The following is a 22,909-nucleotide window of genomic DNA, read 5'->3' as shown; positions in this document are numbered from 1 at the left end:
CGACGGTGCCCGTGGCCATCGCGGCTCGTGACAGCACATCAGTAAATACTGACTGTTTTTTCATATTGCACACAAATACTTGATAACTTTAATTTTACACTGAAATTTAGGATGTTACAAAACTGTTCCACAAACTAGGTCTTGCAATTATAGCTAGAGAGCCAGGCATATCATGAAAACATTAAACAATTTATTGCAGAGAAAACAACAATCCAGGTGAGTCAGTGAACACAGACCGGGTCAGAGTATAAACAGATTTTCCAGTATAGCAGAATAGCAGGAGTAATGCAAATGTCAAGTTACCTCCAGGAACAGATACAGGTGATTGATTAATGATGTACAAAGAAGCAGGAACTGGCTAAGCATGGATATCCACAGAAACAGAGAAGCAGGGCAGTAATCAAAGGTATAAACATGACCAGCAAGGAAGGTTGGAAGAGGCAGGTATATATATGAGACCCTCAGGTGTGGGTGATTAACTAGCTGTGCTAGTTAACCCTTGGTAGTGGGAAAAAAACAGAACAGCAGCATCTCTAGTGTTCCACAGATATAACAACAGAGTCCAAAATAATTCCAGAGGCAGATCATAACATTATCCCCGCCTTACAGGAGTGGATTCCAAATGCTCCATAAAAAGTTCCTTTTAGGCTTTTTCTTCCTCTGAGACTTTTTTGGAGACACAATTGAACCCTTCTCTGATGGATTGTAGACAACGCCCAGTTCTTCGAAAGCACAAGAAGAATTGTCAAGTTCATCCACTAAGTCTCTAGAAACATCAAATTCAGTATCAGAGTCTGAGTCCCAATCTAGAGTCGGAAAGGGACTTTTTGTTTTATGATAGGATGGTGATACGCCCATGAAGCTGGTAACCAAGGTTTATGGTGATTGATGCAGTCTGGGAAGGGGTTTTTCCTTATTGTTCTTTTTTATTTTTTGAAGATATAGGTTGACCAATGGAAACAACGTGCATAGATGATAGATGAATAAGTGTAGGGGCTGAAACAGAGGCCGGAATGGAAACAGAAAAACTATAACTAGGAGATTTGACTGTAGATGGATAATGGGATCATCTGAATTTAGTAATGAAAAGGCCCAAGTTTGTGGCTCCCCTCTAAAACACATGATAATTGAACCCACTTGGTCAATAAAGTAATCCGGACATTCTTGAAACTGTTTGATACAAAATTGAAGTATGGAAATAAATTGCTTTAGGTCACCGTCAAAAAAGACTGAAGGAGGATATGATGTTTCAGAAGAATCTTCTGGGCGTTCTGGCTCAATAGCAGACTCTGGGCATTCTGGCTCAATACCAGACTCTGGGCGCTCTGGCTCAATAGCAGATTCTCAAGAGTCCCCAACTTGGGCAGCAGTCTCTGGAGAGTCCCCAGGAAAGCAGCAGTCCCCGACTGGAATAGCAGAGCAGGAGTCTCCGACTGGGACAGTAAGCTGGGCACACCTGACGGAAAGCCCGGTCTGGGCACACCACTCAGACTGGACGGCACGGTGAAAAGCCTCAGATCGGATAAGGCCAGAAGGCAACTCATTCTTGAATATGGTAAGTTTAATCATTAGCAGGAGCAGAACATGACAACTCAGGATTACATCTCTAATGCACACAACTCATTTTTGTTAATTAACCATACACTGGTTCTTTCCAATGGTATTTCAATCCATCATCCATTTGGTACCATGGACTGATCATAGCCTTGATACAGAGACCTATTCTTCTCTTAAAATATGTTTTTAACTAGTGTTTGAGCCAATCTTTACTTGGCATTCAGGTCATTCTTCTAGAGGTTGAGATGCACTCAAAGATGACTTTCTACTTACTGCAAATACTCCTCCTTGGTAATGTTTTAGGAAAGTGACAAAAATAGACATCGAAAAGTTCTTTTCATGAGATAACAAATTTCACTCGGCTATTCATTCCAAAGCACCAAGTAGCAATAACATTAGGAGAACTGTACACCTAATTCACCTAGCCTAACAGAGAAAAAAAAGAAGCAATGTTATTCTTCCTAGACCCAAATTAGGCATTTGACACAATCACATGGCCTTACCTTTTCTATAACTTGCTTTGGTGGACTAATTTTATTACATGTTGATTGCATTGTACAATAAGCCGAGAGCCCAGGTTAAATACTGCAATTTCACATCTTCAGCCTTTATCATTAGACAGGCAACAAGACAGGAGTGGCCTCTCTGATTATTTTTACACAATAAATGTTTGTTGCTATAATTCGTGCCAACTGTGACATTACAGGCTAGGAGGTAGCGGTAACTCGCCATAAAACATCTGCTGTGTATATCTTGTCTTTGCTCCCTTACCTATACTGAAATTTTATCAGGCGTTGGTCTGATTTTGTCAGGCATCACAGACACAGATCACAACTAATATATCTTTGCCAGTACTCATAGTTAAATCACTACAACTGAATTTTGACTTCCAATGGATGCTGCCAAAGCTAGATTTTCAATGAGTGCATTTGAATAGTTCATACGATTTGCAATATCAAGCAAACTAGTCCCCCTTTTGCAAAACTCAGGATAGCCAGGGCCCACCTGCAGGAGAGAGAGCTACTGATTAGCTTTTTAACAAACAACAACGAAAAACACTCAACCGTTATTTCAGCTCTACCTTGGGCTAGAATATTAACTCGAGTAAGGATATATACAAATTGTTGATGTAAAAATGAAATTACGGTATAATTGTGTGTCCTCCAAGATCTATCCTGACCCAGTTGTGGACATTCTAATAAAAATAGATAAAAGTAAGAAAACAAATAGAAATTAAGAAAACAATAGGCAATAAAATCCACACATGACAGATATTAGGCATCAGCATAAATGGGAGTAATAAGAGAACACTTTTTAAAACATTTTTTTAGGGTGCACTAATTGCTCGAAAATAAAGACTATAATAATGATGATGAATATATTCATGGAAAGTGTGTTTTGTTTTTTAATACTCTTTTGTCTAATTTAGATTTTATAACCCTAATAAATTAAAGAATATTTAAAAAGACTACCAAGAGAAAGTTCTGCATACTACTGTTGCTCACCTTATACAATCAGGCAACTCTGTAGCTGATGTTTCTCCCTGCTGTATGCAAATTGCACCTATGTTAGTGGTGGGACATTGACTACAGCTCTGCATATTTAAATAAGGTAAACATTAGTATTATACAGGGGATCAGCTTGGAGACTGATGGAGGCAGCCACAAGTAAGACATTATATGTATCTTTAACATATTAAAATATGCTTATCACATGGTTTTATATGTTGGGTGCAGTGCTCTTTTAACACATAATCATGGAACTAATGGCCCTGATAATACATTGTCCCAGTGTTCCCAAGTCCTCTCCAGTAGTTATGTTTGAACTCTGAATATTAATAAGTGGTTGGTGCCTTACTAACCGTGGAAGTTTTCAATAGTTCTTAAATACTTTATAATTATTAATTGTTTTTGTTATTTCTTAACCTACCCAAACAAATTTAATGCTGTTTTTTTCAGGGCAGATTGGATTTTCTTTTGGTAGTAAATTAAAGTTATTTTTTTATTTTTAAATGAATCTACCCATAGAATTATTATAACAACCAAAGCCATTGTAGTATGTTACTTATCCTGTTTATGAGAACAACAAATATATTTTCTTTTTCTAATGGCCTGGCAAAGTTATATGGTCCAACACTATACATTTTTAGCAGTCTTAACATACATTTGCCTTTGCATTAATTTACTATAAAGCATCCTTAAGTGTCACACACATACCCTCTATTTAATATAAACTTATTTTACCATACAGGTTAAACATATATCCTTATAATAATGAACAATTTTGGTTAAATATTTGATCTTTCCACAGTGAGAACACACACTGCTAGTAGTATCCATTATGAGAACACACTGCTAACAGTGTTCTATTGTGACATAAGAGATCTGGACCAATGAGGCTGGCAGGCAGATACTGGAGAGAGCTGTTCTGGAACACAGGGCTGTCACCAGCACACAGGTTCTGAGCACCAAAGACTGCAGTCCGCTAGGAAAGAAATGAAGCTGCATCTCCCATCAGTCATGCTTCTTTACATAGTAGCAGCAGGTATTGACCTCACCAAGGGAAGATAACAGGGTGGAGAGCTCTCATGGGGGTTGCATATTAGATATGAAAGGTTTTTAATTGTATAAATTGTTGCTATTACTAAGTCTATGGCATAAAGATAGTTTGATGTAGATTTTTTAAGTAATTATAGAAGAAAAAAAATTCAATAGAAATATAACTGTTCTATTTCCAATTATTCTGTTAATCTAAACTGCATTTTTTTTTCTGAAATACTTTTATTTTATTCTTTAGCCTTCATATTTTTGCTATTAGTGATTTTCATTATGGATTGGATTATTATGTTATTTCTGCTTTTTACTTGTTAAATATCCAATATCACTGAAGAGGAAAAAGGATTGTGACCAGTAATAATATGTCACAATAACATTTCTAAAGTAAACACCTGGGGGTAAATGTATCAAGCTGAGCGTTTCTGGCTGGTATAAAAAGTGGAGATGTTGCCTATAGCAGCCAATCAGACTCTAGTTATCATTTTGTAGAATGTACTATAAATGAATCTGATTGGTAGCTATAGGCAACATCTCTACTTTTCAAACCTGCTGGAATACTTTTACCCCCTGTAGTTGATAAATGGGTAACATATGGCAGTAGCAGCCATGCCTCACACACAGTTGGACAGGTGGTTGATCTTGTTTATATAATAGTAAACATAGCTCCATCAAGTGCAAGTACATATATTGTGTATTTAAAACTTAAACTGACTTTTTTTTCCTGGTATAACTTGATTTCCAGTTATTCTCGTTTAACATCAAATAAGTTTAGAAACTGGTGACCAGGACTCCTATCTTAAGGTTTAATGCTCTTTATACAGCAGCACACTACATACTACAGTAGATGAATACCAGTTATTAAGCATTGCATTGATACAAAATTAATTTTAAATAGAAACTAAAAAACCATCCAATCAATCCAAAATAAAATGTTGTTTTGTAATATTCATAAATGTATATCTTGTATCAGCCATTTAAATGTTATTCAGGCCATGTTTAATATAACAAACTGTATTGGCTCTTTCTATGGCGATAGGAGTAATTATATCCTCTACGCTAAGTCTGGCAGAATTGTTCTTCCCAACCCCACCTTGTGTGATATGTCAAGAAAGAATAATGAACCCTCTGGTCAAACAAAAAAAGGGGGATATTGTGACAAATGTATTCATAGCTCTTATTGTTTGGAGGGTTCTACTTATATCTGAGATATCAACAGTGCAAATAGTTTGACTTTTCCAATGTACAGTATAGTGGTTATAGGTCTTGGTGACCCATTTTGTCAATAAACAAGTAGTCAAAACCCTTACCTATTTGGGGAATCGAAAAGTGGCACTTGACATGTGGTCAAAAAAACAAAGGCACATTTTAAATTATAACTATATTTGAACGTAGCTTGTGTTTTTCACAGGTCTAGGGACACAGCCCCCCACCATTGTTTTTATAAATTATCCCATTGTTTTCAAAGTGAGCTTTACAATGCCCTTTATATAACGCAACTAGTAGTATGTTGCTAATAATATGTAGGATTACATTATCTATATGATGAACTCTATTTAACCCCCTATCCTGTTATTCCTACAGGTATACTTTACATTTCAGCTAGCACTTCAATGAAATTTACATATCTGCTAATCATATAGTTCTAAATCATATAGTTCCGAAAACTCAATGTGAGGCAAAACTACAAATCAATGCTTAAAATTACTTTTAATCATAACCTATATTTAAAAGTTTGAGATTTGTTGTAAGTTGCTTTTATTTTTCAGTATTATGGCCAGCTCAGGAAACTGAAGGTGTGAGTGTGGTAAGTGTTATTTTGCTACTAATTTTCAATTAAAGGATATACAAAATATAATCAAACTAACCCCACATAGCATTTTCTAGATCTTCCAAATAGTACGTTATTCCCTCCTACTATTAGAACCACAAGCTTCACATGTCTTGGATCCAAACAGTTCAGGAGATCACCAGACATGTTGACAGCCAGAAAAAAAGGGTAAACTATAGGCATGGTATAGTTGTCTATGAATTAGACAGCACGGCATGTGATCTTTACAGTTCTACTAAGGGTTAGGGAATTTCGGAAAATATTGTATTTTATTGGAGGTTCTCCTTTAAATGGTCTTGTCACCAAAAGTTAATATTTTCCAATTTAGCAAAACATCAACATATACCTATATCTAAGGATACCCATTTATTTAAGAAATTATGACTTTCAAAAAAAAAAAGTTTGCCAGTTATAACTATCACTATTGATGGCACTCTTAGAGCATAATATCAATTCCAATCTAGTAAGATTTTCACATTATGGATTCATGTCTGATGTCCAACTAGACTACTTTTACCTGATTCCAATGTATATTTCACACACATACAGACATTGTTTGTTCACTGCTGAGGGGAAGTTTCAAAATAGACCTTTTCATCAGCATTTCAGTTTCAGTAGAATTAACTTTGTTTAGAGCTTGTCTCTATTACTGACTGAGTTATATCATTTGTTTGTCCTGAGTCATGGGAAGTTGGGAGGTATGTCCCTGCCGTCCATGGTGTTCTGGAACTCACAGAAATTCAAAGCTATTTTGCTGGATGAGGCTTAGTGCTACAGAAATGCAAGACAGGCCCCCAGGGGTTTCCATTGTGACATGTACATGCAGGGGCGGGCTGGCCCGGGGGGCAGGGGGGCAACGGGGTCAGACGTCGATGACGCGGCCGCACCCCCTGTCATATGATGCGGCCGCCTGTGTGCCCCCCGGCCATCCCTCTCCCAGCCGCACCTGTGACATGTCCCTAACATGATGCAGCTACACCCCCCCTCTCTCAGAAAAGACGTGGCTGTGTCCCCTTTTATTATTCAGGGAGATATGTAATATGGGTGGTAGGCATTATTCTGCAGCCCAAAATACAGGCCTATGTAAATAGCTCCATACTGTGATAATGACGATTACCAAGGGGGTTAATTAAACAAGCAGTGGGGTGAAGTGCCGATATTGATAATGATTTCTTCTCATATACTGCTATCTATCACTCCTATTGAAATGCTCTGCACACTGCTAAATAAAAATACTCCCAATCTCTCAACTCAAACTCGTTCTCAAATTACTATCCCACCTCTCAGCTTCCATGTCTCTGCAAACTTCCCAAGATAATTGGCTACACTGTTACACATGCTTTCTTTCCTCACAAATTCTATTGAACCCTCTTCAGTCAAACTTTTGTTCCCAACACTTCACAGAGACTGCACTAACAAAGGTTGTCAATGATTTGATCACTGCTGAATGTAAAGGCCATTACTCGCCTCTAATTCTTCTGGATCTCTCTGCTGCATTTGATACTGTTGACCACTCTCTTCTAATATTAGCGCTACAATCCCTAGGTCTTCAGTACACTGTCCTATTCTGGTTCTCATCCTAAGTACCTAATTACTCTTTCAGTGTTAGTTTCTCTGGATCCACCTCCTCTCTGATTCCTTTATAAGTTGAAGTAGAACAAGGCTCATTCCTATATCCTCGTCTATGTAGATGATTATAAAATGTATCCTCTCCAGACCTCTCACCATTTGTGTTGGCCCGTGTTACTGACTATCTTTCTACAATTTCATCTTGGATGTCCTCTCACCAACTCAAACCCAATCTTTCAAAAACAGAGCTATTAATATTCTCACCAGCCAACAGAAGTTACCAACCTGACATTTCTACTTCTGTTGACAACATGACAATGAATCCTACCCCAAAAGCTCACTTACTAAGTGAGATCCTTGACTCAGAACTATCCTTTGTTGCCCACATCCTATCTATATTTAAAATCTGTTATATACACCTAAACATATTTCCAGAATACGAACATTTCACACAAGACACAGCAAAAACTTAAATTCATGCACTCTTCTTATTGCAATACCATCCTTACTGGCCTTCCCCGAATCGGACTCTCACCTCTACAATCTATTTGCATGCATCGACTATATTGATTTCCCTTTCAAATCGTTGGTGATTTGCCCTTCTAACATACAAGTCCATCAAAAAACTGCACCAACATACATCTCTTCAATTGTCTCAAAATATCTTTCCAATTCGATACCGCCATTCTGCACAAGATCTGCATCTCTCATCCACACTCATTACCTGCTCTTATTTCCGATTACAGGGCTTTTTTTGATCTGCACCCACTTTGAGGAATTCGTTCCTTCACACAACCCACCTCTTCAGGCAAGCTTATAAAATTCCTCAACCACCCTCTTAACCGCCCTAGGGTACCCTACTACCAACCTTTACAAAATTCACACAAGACAACTGCCCTCTGACAACTGACAAGCATTGCTGTGTGACTGGATCATATACCCCACTAAGCACTTTTACAAGTGCAATCTGGCTGTACCAATATGCAATATATAGCATTTAATCTCATGTGCCAAACTTCCATTGTCCAATAGACTGTAAGCTTGTGAGCAGGGCATTATTACCCCTCTGTCTGTCTCTATTACCCAGTATTGTTTTATTACCGTGTTTTGTTCCCAATTCTAAAGCACTGCAGAATATAAATGAATGTTGTTGATGATGATATTATAGTTTTTTTTTTAATTATTGTTATTATTATTGATATATGCACTTTTAGAAAGAAATCCATTGTCATTGCAGCTTTGGGTGGATAAATTTTGATTATTTTTCTTTCTAATTTACAATCTGTTATATTTTTTTTAATTCATCAAGGCATAATTTTGGTTTTATAGGGGATGGCATGTTAACACTACATTTTCATTCTTAAGTATATTCTTTGTACGTTACTGTAAAGGTCATATGTTTCAGAGAAAGTGCACAAAAATTGAGAAAAACTCTTACATTAGAATATAAAAAGTCCTTTCACTACTTTAGTATTGTGTTCTCTGCTTGTCTCAATGCTGGATTCTGATTTCCTTAGCTTAGACAGGGTGCACCTTATTCCCACACTATATTTGCTCTTTCTCTGACCTCTGCAGACATTTGTACTGAAAGCACCAGCTGCATTCACATCTATTAGGTTGCAAGTGTACATAACATCCAATTTGTAACCCTAGCAGTGGCGGCATTCTTCTGGTGATGGCATCACAATCCAACTTTCTATCTTGTAACAAAAATGGGCTAGACAAAAGATTAAATAATATTGAACGTGCAGTTGTAGTGGGCACCAGAAGCACTTGCTTGCAATGGCCATTTTGATAGACATCAAAGTAGTATAAACTCTATACCTAATCCTTTCATTGGGCTTTAGTTTGCAAAACCTGAGACTTTTCTTCACTCTGTTTCTGCTTCTCAATGGAAGCCCTTTTCTTCCCCTAAAAAGGTTTAATAGATTCCAGATTATATTGAAACTCATCTGCACAGTGGTGGTTGTTGTTGGTTGTTGTTGATAGGTATAACCCGACAAAGTTCCTTGTATGATCCAAAGATCATGGATGTTTGTTTGATTTTCTGGTATGCGACATAAACACTATACGGACAAAAGTATTTGGCCACACCAAAGGTGTTTCAATAGTTTCCAGAGGTGTATAAAATCAAGCACCGAGCTATGCAACATAGCCACAAAGCGGAAGACCATGTAAAACCACAGAGCGGGGTCAAAGGCTGCTAAGGCTTATGGTGCGTAAAAGTCACCAACGCTCTGCTGATTCCTTAGTTGAAGAGTTACGAACTTCCACTGGCATTAATGTTAGCACAAAAACTGGCAGCTTAATGGAATGGGTTTCCATGGCCTAGCAGCTGCATGAAAGCCTCACATCACCAAGACCAATGCCAAGCGTGAGATGGGGTGGTGTAAAGCACACCCACACTGTACTGTGAAAACGTGTTCTGTTCGGTGAAGTGACGAATCACGTTTCTCTGTTTGGCAGTCAGATGAGCGAGTCTGGGTGTGGCGGATGCCGGGAGAACGTTACCTGCCTGACTGCGTTATGCCAACTGTGAAGGTTGGTGGAGGAGGGATAATGGTATGGGGCTGTTTTTCAGGGTTTAGCTTATGCCCCTTTGGTTTTCGGCCATGTAGATATTTTCTGGTAGTGTTATAAACAAAGTATAGTACAAGATTTCAAAGCTCTAATGATGGCTTCATATCGGCTGATCTTGCTGCTTGGTCCACGTGCCAGATTTACAGGATTCATTTCAATAAATTGTGAATGTCCGGCGTCGGTGGCAAGTTGTTTGATTACCTTTGTCTGAAGTTGGGTCAAAAGATTACTACACACACAAGCCAATAGTAATTTGCTGCAGCTTTTTGCAATGTGCCAGATAATGTTCCAAACAATTTGTGTTATTATTGTTGGGCACTGAGATCATGTTGAGGTCCATCATGTTGCTATCACTGTGTGTGTGGTCACCTTCGGATTATACATTTAGCAGAGAAGAAATGTCATATGTATATTAAATGTTCAGCAAATAAGGCAACTATGTGAGAATAAAGCACACACCAACATGCAAAAATGGTAATGTGAAACAAGCATTTGATGTGAAACAAAAACTAGATAATTGAAGTTATGTTGTCTACGACAACATAATCCGAGTCTCCTAAATTATTTAGTCTACTAAATATCTGACACATTTCAACAGTTTGCCCACTAGGTGGTAATGCAGAGCTTTTAATTTAACGTACATTGCATATAGTTTTCTGCTTTAACTTGTCTCCAAACAGCACATAATATATTTATTTTTATTATTTCAGGTTCTTGCTCTGTGCTATTATATCACTGTTTATTTAATATCTCATTATTTGCACATAATGGAATATAAAGAAGTTTGCCAAATTTGACATGTTAAACCAAGTCCATGTTAATAACAAACATTATTATTTATTATTATTATTATTATTATTATTATTATTATTATTTATTTGTAAGGCACAGTGCTGGACAGCAGGAAAAATAGAGCATACATAAATCAAGGACATACAATGTAAACAAAATAAATGCAGACATAAAAACAAAAGGCTGGGAGAGCCCTACTCTTCACAATTTAGTAGAAAAAGGGTAGAGATGATGCAAGAAATGGTTTAGAGATTAGATTAGGGTAGTATTGTGGGTGTACCAGTAGGAGTACGGAAAGCTCTAGCAATGGGAAGGGAAAGGAAGTGGTTGTCAGAGTACATAAAAAGATTTGAAACCTGAGGTAGAGTCTGATCAGATTAAAAAATTAATTTAAAATCAAAACCCCTAAATCTTTGTGAGCTAGGCATCCATTCAGTTACATTTACCATACCGTCACTTCTAAATTTAGATTACTATAAACAAGATTGACTGGACAGGTCTGCCTGTACTTTTTTTTACAAGAATAAAGACCATACACACTAATATTACATATTACATATATTTACTATATCACTTTCACCACCTGTGGCTGCTGGTTTCTTTAGTTACGGCTTGTCTGCATCCTGGTACATTTGGAAAATTCCAACCAGCCCCGGCGTTCAATCAAAAGGACCCACAATTAATACTTAGGCCTTCCTCCAGCCCCAACATTAAAGTAATAATATTCCAATTTAATAAATTTCCCTCCCTCCAGACAGCCCTAGCAATAAATTAATAGCATTTACGTATAATAAATATACCTATTTCCCGCAACCGTCACTGCCATTAAATAATTCATAATCACATTTAATAAATAGACCTCATGCTTCTCAAACTCAGCCCCACATTCAATTAATAGCCCCCAAACCACCCCATCTTAAATTAATAGTCTCCACTATAAGATTAAATTTCCCCACCATCACCCCACAAACAAAATAGCACCCATTAGTTAGCCACCAACTACTACACCCACATTACATTGCCAGAAGCCCACTGTGCCAACACACACACATTACTGTGCCCTTCCATGCTGTGCCTCCTTATGATCACACTGCACCCTCCATGCTGCTTTTGCTCCCCCCTTCTCCTGGCCCCCCTTCATCACCCTTTGCCATGCTGTTTTGGCCCCCCTTCACATTCTGCCATGCTGCTGTGATCCCCCGTCACACTCTGCCATACTGCTTTGGCCCCCCTTCACAGTCTGCCATGCTGCTTTGGCCCACCTTCACCCTCTGCCATGCAGCTTTTGCTCCCCCCCTTCTCCTGGCCCCCCTTCATCACCCTTTGCCATGCTGTTTTGGCCCCCCTTCACATTCTGCCATGCTGCTGTGATCCCCCGTCACACTCTGCCATACTGCTTTGGCCCCCCTTCACAGTCTGCCATGCTGCTTTGGCCCACCTTCACCCTCTGCCATGCTGCTTTGGCCCCCTTCACAGTCTGCAATGCTGCTTTGGCCCCCTTCACACTCTGCCATACTGCTTTGGCCCCCCTTCACAGTCTGCAATGCTGCTTTGGCCCCCTTCACACTCTGCCATTCTGCTTTCGCCCCTCTTCACACTCTGCCATGCTGCTTTGGCTCCCCTTCACTCTCTACCATGCTGCCTTTGCCCCTTTTCATGCTCTGCCATGTTGCCTTTTCTCCCCCTTCACTCTCTGCCATGCTGTCTGTGCTCCACCCTTCACTCTCTGCCATGCTGTTTGTGCTCCTCCTTCACTCTCTGCCATGCTGTCTATTCTCCCCTTTCACTCTCTGCCATGCTGTCTGTGCTCCCCCTTCACTCTCTGCCATGCTGTCTGTGCTCCCCCTTCACTCTCTGCCATGCTGTCTATTCTCCCCTTTCACTCTCTGCCATGTTGCCTTTTCTCCCCCTTCACTCTCTGCCATGCTGTCTGTGCTCCACCCTTCACTCTCTGCCATGCTGTTTGTGCTCCCCCTTCACTCTCTGTCATGCTGTCTATTCTCCCCTTTCACTCTCTGCCATGTTGCCTTTTCTCCCCCTTCACTCTCTGCCATGCTGTCTGTGCTCCACCCTTCACTCTCTGCCTTGCTGTTTGTGCTCCCCCTTCACTCTCTGCCATGCTGTCTGTGCTCCACCCTTCACTCTCTGCCATGCTGTTTGTGCTCCCCCTTCACTCTCTGTCATGCTGTCTGTGCTCCACCCTTCACTCTCTGCCATGCTGTTTGTGCTCCCCCTTCACTCTCTGTCATGCTGTCTATTCTCCCCTTTCACTCTCTGCCATGTTGCCTTTTCTCCCCCTTCACTCTCTGCCATGCTGTCTGTGCTCCCCCTTCACTCTCTGCCATGCTGTCTGTGCTCCACCCTTCACTCTCTGCCTTGCTGTTTGTGCTCCCCCTTCACTCTCTGCCATGCTGTCTATTCTCCCCTTTCACTCTCTGCCATGCTGTCTGTGCTCCCCCTTTACTCTCTGCCATGCTGTCTGTGCTCCCCCTTCACTCTCTGCCATGCTGTCTGTGCTCCACCCTTCACTCTCTGCCATGCTGTTTGTGCTCCCCCTTCACTCTCTGCCATGCTGTCCATTCTCCCCTTTCACTCTCTGCCATGCTGTCTGTGCTCCCCCTTCACTCTCTGCCATGCTGTCTGTGCTCCCCCTTCACTCTCTGCCATGCTGTCTGTGCTCCACCCTTCACTCTCTGCCATGCTGTTTGTGCTCCCCCTTCACTCTCTGCCATGCTGTCTATTCTCCCCTTTCACTCTCTGCCATGTTGCCTTTTCTCCCCCTTCACTCTCTGCCATGCTGTCTGTGCTCCCCCTTCACTCTCTGCCATGCTGTCTGTGCTCCACCCTTCACTCTCTGCCATGCTGTTTGTGCTCCCCCTTCACTCTCTGCCATGCTGTCTATTCTCCCCTTTCACTCTCTGCCATGCTGTCTGTGCTCCCCCTTCACTCTCTGCCATGCTGTCTGTGCTCCCCCTTCACTCTCTGCCATGCTGTCTGTGCTCCCACTTCACTCTCTGCCATGGTGTCTGTATTCCCACCTTCACTCTCTGCCATGCTGTCTGTGCTCCCCCTTCACTCTCTGCCATGCTGTTTGTGCTCCCCCTTCACTCTCTGCCATGCTGTCTATGCTCCCCCTTCACTCTCTGCCATGCTGTCTATGCTCCCCCTTCACTCTCTGCCATGCTGTCTGTGCTCCCCCTTCACTCTCTGCCATGCTGTCTGTGCTCCCACTTCACTCTCTGCCATGGTGTCTGTATTCCCACCTTCACTCTCTGCCATGCTGTCTGTGCTCCCCCTTCACTCTCTGCCATGCTGTCTGTGCTCCCCCTTCACTCTCTGCCATGCTGTCTATTCTCCCCCTTCACTCTCTGCCATGCTGTCTATGCTCCCCCTTCACTCTCTGCCATGCTGTCTATGCTCCCCCTTCACTCTCTGCCATGCTGTCTATGCTCCCCCTTCACTCTCTGCCATGCTGTCTATGCTCCCCCTTCACTCTCTGCCATGCTGTCTGTGCTCCCCCTTTCACACTCTGCCATGCTGTTTGTGCTCCCCCTTCACTCTCTGCCATGCTGTCTATTCTCCCCTTTCACTCTCTGCCATGCTGTCTGTGCTCCCCCTTCACTCTCTGCCATGCTGTCTGTGCTCCCCCTTCACTCTCTGCCATGCTGTCTGTGCTCCACCCTTCACTCTCTGCCATGCTGTTTGTGCTCCCCCTTCACTCTCTGCCATGCTGTCTATTCTCCCCTTTCACTCTCTGCCATGCTGTCTGTGCTCCCCCTTCACTCTCTGCCATGCTGTCTGTGCTCCCCCTTCACTCTCTGCCATGCTGTCTGTGCTCCACCCTTCACTCTCTGCCATGCTGTTTGTGCTCCCCCTTCACTCTCTGCCATGCTGTCTATTCTCCCCTTTCACTCTCTGCCATGTTGCCTTTTCTCCCCCTTCACTCTCTGCCATGCTGTCTGTGCTCCCCCTTCACTCTCTGCCATGCTGTCTATTCTCCCCTTTCACTCTCTGCCATGCTGTCTGTGCTCCCCCTTCACTCTCTGCCATGCTGTCTATGCTCCCCCTTCACTCTCTGCCATGCTGTCTATGCTCCCCCTTCACTCTCTGCCATGCTGTCTATGCTCCCCCTTCACTCTCTGCCATGCTGTCTGTGCTCCCCCTTTCACACTCTGCCATGCTGTTTGTGCTCCCCCTTCACTCTCTGCCATGCTGTCTATTCTCCCCTTTCACTCTCTGCCATGCTGTCTGTGCTCCCCCTTCACTCTCTGCCATGCTGTCTATGCTCCCCCTTCACTCTCTGCCATGCTGTCTATGCTCCCCCTTCACTCTCTGCCATGCTGTCTATGCTCCCCCTTCACTCTCTGCCATGCTGTCTGTGCTCCCCCTTTCACACTCTGCCATGCTGTTTGTGCTCCCCCTTCACTCTCTGCCATGCTGTCTATTCTCCCCTTTCACTCTCTGCCATGCTGTCTGTGCTCCCCCTTCACTCTCTGCCATGCTGTCTGTGCTCCCCCTTCACTCTCTGCCATGCTGTCTGTGCTCCACCCTTCACTCTCTGCCATGCTGTTTGTGCTCCCCCTTCACTCTCTGCCATGCTGTCTATTCTCCCCTTTCACTCTCTGCCATGCTGTCTGTGCTCCCCCTTCACTCTCTGCCATGCTGTCTGTGCTCCCCCTTCACTCTCTGCCATGCTGTCTGTGCTCCACCCTTCACTCTCTGCCATGCTGTTTGTGCTCCCCCTTCACTCTCTGCCATGCTGTCTATTCTCCCCTTTCACTCTCTGCCATGTTGCCTTTTCTCCCCCTTCACTCTCTGCCATGCTGTCTGTGCTCCCCCTTCACTCTCTGCCATGCTGTCTGTGCTCCACCCTTCACTCTCTGCCATGCTGTTTGTGCTCCCCCTTCACTCTCTGCCATGCTGTCTATTCTCCCCTTTCACTCTCTGCCATGTTGCCTTTTCTCCCCCTTCACTCTCTGCCATGCTGTCTGTGCTCCCCCTTCACTCTCTGCCATGCTGTCTGTGCTCCACCCTTCACTCTCTGCCATGCTGTTTGTGCTCCCCCTTCACTCTCTGCCATGCTGTCTGTGCTCCCCCTTCACTCTCTGCCATGCTGTCTGTGCTCCCCCTTCACTCTCTGCCATGCTGTCTGTGCTCCCACTTCACTCTCTGCCATGGTGTCTGTATTCCCACCTTCACTCTCTGCCATGCTGTCTATTCTCCCCCTTCACTCTCTGCCATGCTGTCTATGCTCCCCCTTCACACTCTGCCATGCTGTCTATTCTCCCCCTTCACTCTCTGCCATGCTGCTCTCCCCCTTGCTTTCATTCCTTCACTTACTTTTTCTATAGGCTTCTTTCTTCTCTCCTTCTCTTCTGTCTTCTGTCTTCTTGCCGTCTCCTCTCTGCGCCGCTCCTCACTGAACGTCGGGTGTGACGACATCATGCCCGACATTCAGTGTGAACGGAGCAGAGAGGAGGGGCGCCGGCGCTGCGGTCACGTGAGTATTTTTTTTTTTCAATTTTTTTTACCCGCTCCCCCCACCAATGAAGAGGGGAGCGATTAGTGTCGGGGCCTGCCGGGGGATACCCCGGCCCCCCAGTGGGCCAGTCAGACCCTGACTGTGGCCACCTGCAAAACAGGCAGCACCTCTTTAATGCACCTTTGCCACCCTTGAATCTTATATGAATTTCTAGTATTGCAAAAAAAAAAAATTTTTATTTTTGCATGTGGGGACAATGGGCCTGATTCATTAAGGAAAGTTCAGGAAAAAATGAGTACGTTTTCTGGACAAAACAATGTTACAATGCAAGGGGTGCATATTGGTTTATTATTTTGTACATAAGGAAAATACTGGCTGTTTTTTCATGTAGCACACAAATATGTGATAGCTTATGTGTACACTGAAATTTAAAGTTGATATAGGACATGCCCTACCCCAACTAAAAATCTGCCATCACATTTTAAATTTACCTTCCCCTCCAATGCAACATGGTTTTGCCTTACTTACTTACTTTTGCTTAACTTTCCTTAATGAATCCAGCTCAATATAAGGAGCATGAATTTGTCTGTCCCACATTTTACTAAAAACATCCTGATCCGCACTGCACTTCATATCAGCAGATGAAAACTTAGTTATGCAACTCCCACAGGAGGCACTATCCTGATGCACTATCAATATAAATAGGTCCATGATGTTACATAACGAGATATGCTGGTGGAGCACACTTATACACATTCATAAGTGACTTTCAGTGTATTTATATTGTATTTAAATTGCACAACTCAGAATAAAAAACACAAATGTGATGGGAAAAATGCTAATTTGTTACAACCATAAACTTTATTCTCGTGTTGTGTCATTTGTTATTGTTATTTTTATTAATAATATTATTATCCTTTATTTGTTACATACTGACATATTTCTCAGCTGTGTACATTCAGGGGATCATGACACAAACATACAATTATAGGAAAAAATAAGAGATGTGGGGAACACTTGATTAATAAGATAGCGGAATAATAATTGTAGCTGTTGGTTGGGAATTTGTGTGTGACTACTGTACGGCAGACGGGTGGGGTACGATAAAACTATGCTGGTAATTCCGACACCTGTCATGCCTCCAAAAAAAAACCTGAAAGAATAGAAAATCGACTTGAAAATTATTAGACTTACCTTGAAGATGATGCTGGAGATCACCGAAGACAGCAGCATAATGAAAGGAGGGCTTTCCGATTTGAGAACTGACCGCCTCTGCTACCTGACATCATCGCGACGTGTGTCAAGCTAAATTTAAGGCGGCAAGTGGTTAAACACTTAACCGAACATTGCCGCTTTAAATTCCTGATTTAGTTAGCGTAACCCCAGAAAGTGATCCCCAATCTTTGAGCTATGGTGTGTCTTGTGTTTTTGTTTTTTACTTTTAACTTTGCAATTTAGTTTTTGTTTTTTTTTGTATTTAGTTTATACCAGTATATGCCATAAAGAGTGAACTAAGACTCAGCATTAATCCAGTGCAAATTAGATGTAATAGTAACTAGTACAGCAATTACTTTTGGCTCCATTCTACATGCCTTGCATAGAGGCCTTTCTTGCATTTAAAAGACATTTATTTCTATTGGTCAAAACAGATCGTTGCTTGGCAGACTGTTTGCCCTAATTAAAATGTTAAATCTGGTTGTTTTACAAAGTTGAAACTGTTTTAAATTCCATTATTATTTTTGGTTTACAGTTGTAAAATTATGCAGCCTGTTGTCCCTGCTTTTATGTGGAGTGCTAATAAATACGCAATGCTTACATATTGTGAATATGTATCCCATTTTTACATTGATTTAATTGATATTGGTTACTTCTCTATTTATTTGTGATGTTTACGGGGTGGAGGAAGGTAAACGGAAAAAAAGATGAAAGGCTGTATTATATCTAGTGTTCCAATACTATTTTAAGCTGAAGTGTGCTTTTTATTGTTTTCTCATTGTGTCCCCTTTCTAAAGGTCCCATTTTGTTCTTTGTCTTTTTTGTTAACTTGTTTGGCACTAAGGTCATCCCAAAGGATTAAATGTAGCTACTTAGGGCACATCCATCTCCTTTATGTATGTGGCACACTAGCCAGAAAGACATCAGCATAAAGACAATGTCACTGAGTTCTTATATTGTGTAGCATTGAGCACTGTGGAAATAATAGGGCTCACTTGCTTGGTGTAAGTGTGGGATTAAGACAAATGTGGTCTATTTTGCCTTTGATAATCAGAACAACTTGCCCCACCACTGTTTGCCACCTATTACATTGCGACAAATATTTGCAAGATAAATTACCGTATTTCCCCATGTATATGACGCTCCACTGTATAAGACGCACCTATATAAATCATGTGAAAAAATTGAGGATAAACATTATCCTCAATTTTTTCACAGAGTAATTGTGCAGCATATACAGAGGAGAGACAACGCTATAGTCAATTCTACCTTACCCTGTCAGATGCTTCCTCTGTCCAGTAAAGTCTTCTTTCTTCTGTCCGTCTGATCCTGATGCTGGAAAGCCGCTTAAGGTCCTCTTCGCGATGACCGGATGTCCTGAAAGGACCTTTGCAAGGTCCTTTCAGGACCTTGACAAGGTCCTGAAAGGTCATTGACAAGGTCCTGAAAGGGCATCCGGTCATCGCGAAGAGGACCTTAAGCGGCTTTCCAGCATCAGGATCAGACGGACAGAAGAAAGAAGACTTTACCGGACAGAGGAGTCATCTGACAGGCTAAGTGCTACTACCCCTGTATAAGACGCACCCAGTTTTTAGACCCAAAATTTTGGGGAAAAAGGTGCGTCTTATACATGGGGAAATACGGTATGTCATACAAATAGGCTATAAATATTATTTAGTTAGGATGGTGCATAGAAGCCCTAAAGGCACTGTAACCTCAAACATTTAATTTGTTTAATTGAACCTAGAACAGGGAAATGTATATTCTAGGCATGTATATACTAGTTTTGTGCTGTGCCCTTAGACAGGATGTGGACAAAGTCGGTATTGTGTCTACTACCTGCTCTCTGTCATATTTTTTTTGGACCTGTCTACATCCACAATAATGTCATAATCCACCCCCAATCACATCACACATACCATAGCCAGTAGGTCATGCCCCCTAGGTATTGTATTGTGAAAGGTTTAGCACACGTCAAGATTGACAATAACGCTATAACATAAATAATGTTATATTTTAATCCCTTAATATTTACATTAGAGAAACACAAAAGTGAAATAAAAAATATAGGGTTAGTGTCCCTATTTTGCAGCCAAATCCATTCTACTCATACCAGTTGTAGCTGGCCCTTTCTTAATAATATTAAAATAATCATAAGCCTTTCTTTCATGTAATTTCTGTTAAAGGAAAATGTATATAATGAGCTTGAGTTGTTTAATCGTTCTACTTTTAATTTTTTTTTTTACACTAGCCAAAATGCTACTTATATCAGTTGCCAGGGTGTACAAAAGATTTTAATCCAGTTTGTGGAACAGATGGAAGAACATATTCCAATGAGTGTGTGCTATGCGCCACAAACAGGTAATATCATCATTTTTGTTCATTATTATTGTGTGTTTAATAATGTCATGTGTGTTAAGAAAAAGTGAACAATGTAGACTTCATTGGGGAAAAGGTAAAAATAATAATTTGGAAACATCAGGTAATTACTTGTTACCAGAACAGGAACAAATAATGCCAAAAACTCCTGGGCACACGTGTAGTCGCAGACTGAGGTTTTCTAGTCCAAGTCAACTTGTGTTACACACTTCACTAAGCATTCACAGATCAATTTGAATATTCTAATTTGTTTTCTCTTTTTTATATTACACCCTCTTTTATAGTTACGATGCATGTTTGATTTTGATAGTTTACTGGCTTTGCAAGAGCCAATAGTCCGAAAGGGTCAGATCTCCGTCAAAAATGTGCAGTATTTTGGCATTCACTTTATTTGATTACAATTGAGGGATTGGGGAGCATCACAATTCATTCTTGGCCCCGGTGCTAACATTTCTTGTTATTGCTCTGGGCATGGCCTAACTTGTCCCGCCTTTGCATTCTGAAATGTTGGCAGGTATGTGTAGATAAGCACGACACAAACTGGGTGACACTTGAATAATCTGTAGTCTAGGCCTGGTCAACCTGTGGCTCTCTATTTGTTTTGGAAAATACAAGTCCCAGCATGCTGTGCCAGTAAATAGCCAGCTGATAACTGGCAGGGCATGCTGGTACTTGTAGTTTCACAACACCTGGAGAGCCACAGGTTGGCCTGCTGTAGTCAATTAAATTATAGGAATGATAAAAGCAGCACAGATTAATTCAGTTAAACAGCTAAGCACAGGGATAAAAAACTTCTAGGCGAAATGCTGTTAAGAACCCATTTTGCCATTCAGGAGATTTTGCACTTAATGTTTTGGAGGTAATGGTGCATTACTTTCAAGTCGATACTGTTTCCAATCTTGGCATTGCTTGGTAACCATGTCAATATTTATGAGATGATTAGTAGTTCATGAAGAGTCAATAAAATACTGGCACCTAATGGATAACATTGTGCAACATATGTGTTTTTATCCACAGAGACAATGGACTGAAAGTTCACATTAAGTGGAAGGGAGAATGCTGATGTGCCCATATTAAATCTTGGAGAGCTTCGGAAGTTGATCTTTTTTTTGTGACAGTGATCACTTTGTTTAGCATTTCAATCATGTGAAAAAAGTCCAATCCAGACTATAAAAACGTCTTCAAAACAAAAATGGATTAAGTATATATATCTAGAGTAAAGTACTATATTAAGATATGGTAAAAATATTTTGGCATACTAAATAAATAGTGGTACAATTTAGGATCTATATGCTTCTCATGGTGATAGGCTTTATATTGACAACGTGGGGGGAATTCAATTGGCTGCATTGCTTGTGAAAGTAATGCAGCCTGCGCACTATTACAGTTACTACGGTAATAGTGCGTATTATTACCGTTAGTATTGTAATTTCAATGCTGATTTTTGCTCACAGCTCTTAGAGGCGCAAACAGAAATCCATATTAAGATTACCGGACTATTGGTAATAGTGTGTGTGCTGTGTTACTTTCACAAATAACGTGGCCAATTGAATTCCCCCTCTTGAATTTGTTTAAAAAGTGGTCCTTTTAATTTTGCTGTATATGAAATAGTAAAACAAATTAATTTCATTGTGTTTAGTTTAGGCTTTGCTTAGAAAACCAAAATCTCTTGACTTTTGCCTTTATCAATTGAAATGCTTAAAGTTTACTAGATAAGCAAAGCATAGTGGGGGATCAGTTTTGCTGTTGCGTCACTAGATTTGATTTGGTATTGAAGCATTAAAGTTTGATGTGGTTTTAATGTAGCACCACTAACTTTGTAACAACATATCGGTGGCTGACACTCATTTTACACCATCCAAGTGGAAAAAAATGAAAAGTAGATGAAATAAAAAATACCATGAATGTGTACTTACTTTCTATGCTCTGTTTTGTGGATCCAATGAAGACAACAATGGATCTAATGGTGCCGCACCATGGTTATTCCCCAAAGACAGATAGTGTATAGTGGTACTGTGAAGTCTCAATGTTGTAATCTTAATTATTCAAATATCTGGCAGAGAAATACAGAGTGAGGGTTCTGTGTAAAGTAGAGACATTACACCCTGTTCTTTTTTCTCTTGTTCCAAGAAGGGAGCAGCAATATAACTAGTTTGAGATTCATTCCATTTTATAACCATGACTCCCCAAGAAATAATATGTTAATTGTAGTTCCTCCATACCTGAGTCATTCTCCTATCGAGCTCTATCCATGAGGAACACAGGATGAGTTCTGTGTGGTTGACATGGTATGTCAGGAATGCGCTCCCAGTGTCCCTGACTTGAATGACTACTGTAATGGGTTACACGTGAATCCAGCACTCAAACTTGTCCTCATCTATCACCCAGATAATAGATATGTTGAATCACCCCCAAACAGGTCTCTCACACTCATACAAACCTAGGATCTGCCATCACCCATGGACTCTGGGCAATAAGACCTTGTGTCACACAAATGTATCTGCTTGCTCATGTTATTCTTTTTGTTACAAATGAGTTAACAATTCCCACACCATCAATCAAACATCAAAAATTAACAAATGGTCAAGCAACATAAAATGCTTATGGATTTGTTAGAGCTTCAAGGATAAAACATATTACATTTTTGATTTTATGTACAAAACTTTAGGGCATTAGGTTATAATAAAAAGGAACATATAATCAGTGACATACATAAAATATATGTGATACAGTCATAATCACAAACGGGATGAATTGCAGAGAATAAACACTTAACCTGATGGGCTTTGTCTTTTATGAAAGTGCCGCTTTAAAAAATAACTTAGAAACGCCGGAATCGGCGGTGACCGCTGCATAGTTAATATACCCCAGAGTATTTAAGTATTTTTCACTGGGGGGGCATTCAAATTGACAGTGTATATGCTAATGTTGGGGAGGAAATGTCCCTTGGCG

The 22,909-nt window shown here is 41.0% G+C and overlaps 1 protein-coding gene across 1 annotated transcript; it reads left to right on the top strand.

The window, feature by feature from the left end:
* The first annotated feature begins 3,953 nt into the window (after positions 1-3,953).
* On the top strand, positions 3,954-21,872 carry LOC142134221 (trypsin inhibitor ClTI-1-like). The gene is made up of 4 exons (XM_075194544.1): positions 3,954-4,101; positions 5,879-5,916; positions 19,830-19,939; positions 20,975-21,872. The coding sequence occupies exons 1-4, from the start codon at positions 4,053-4,055 to the stop codon at positions 21,018-21,020; spliced, it is 243 nt and encodes an 80-aa protein (XP_075050645.1). The 5' UTR covers positions 3,954-4,052; the 3' UTR covers positions 21,021-21,872.
* The last annotated feature ends 1,037 nt before the right edge of the window (positions 21,873-22,909 follow it).

Source organism: Mixophyes fleayi, unplaced genomic scaffold (genome assembly GCF_038048845.1).
Source record: "Mixophyes fleayi isolate aMixFle1 unplaced genomic scaffold, aMixFle1.hap1 Scaffold_46, whole genome shotgun sequence".
NCBI lineage: Eukaryota > Metazoa > Chordata > Amphibia > Anura > Limnodynastidae > Mixophyes > Mixophyes fleayi.
Note: the sequence above shows the minus strand (reverse complement) of the source record. Positions and strands in the feature narration are given on the sequence as shown.

What these genes read in the sequence shown, in the direction of transcription:
- LOC142134221 (XM_075194544.1), top strand. Translation starts at nt 4,053, where the DNA reads ATGAAGCTGCATCTCCCATCAGTCATGCTTCTTTACATAGTAGCAGCA. An exon ending in TCTTTACATAGTAGCAGCAG is followed by an intron (nt 4,102 to 5,878) that starts GTATTGACCTCA and finishes TTTATTTTTCAG; the next exon opens with TATTATGGCCAGCTCAGGAA. An exon ending in AAACTGAAGGTGTGAGTGTG is followed by an intron (nt 5,917 to 19,829) that starts GTAAGTGTTATT and finishes TTTTTACACTAG; the next exon opens with CCAAAATGCTACTTATATCA.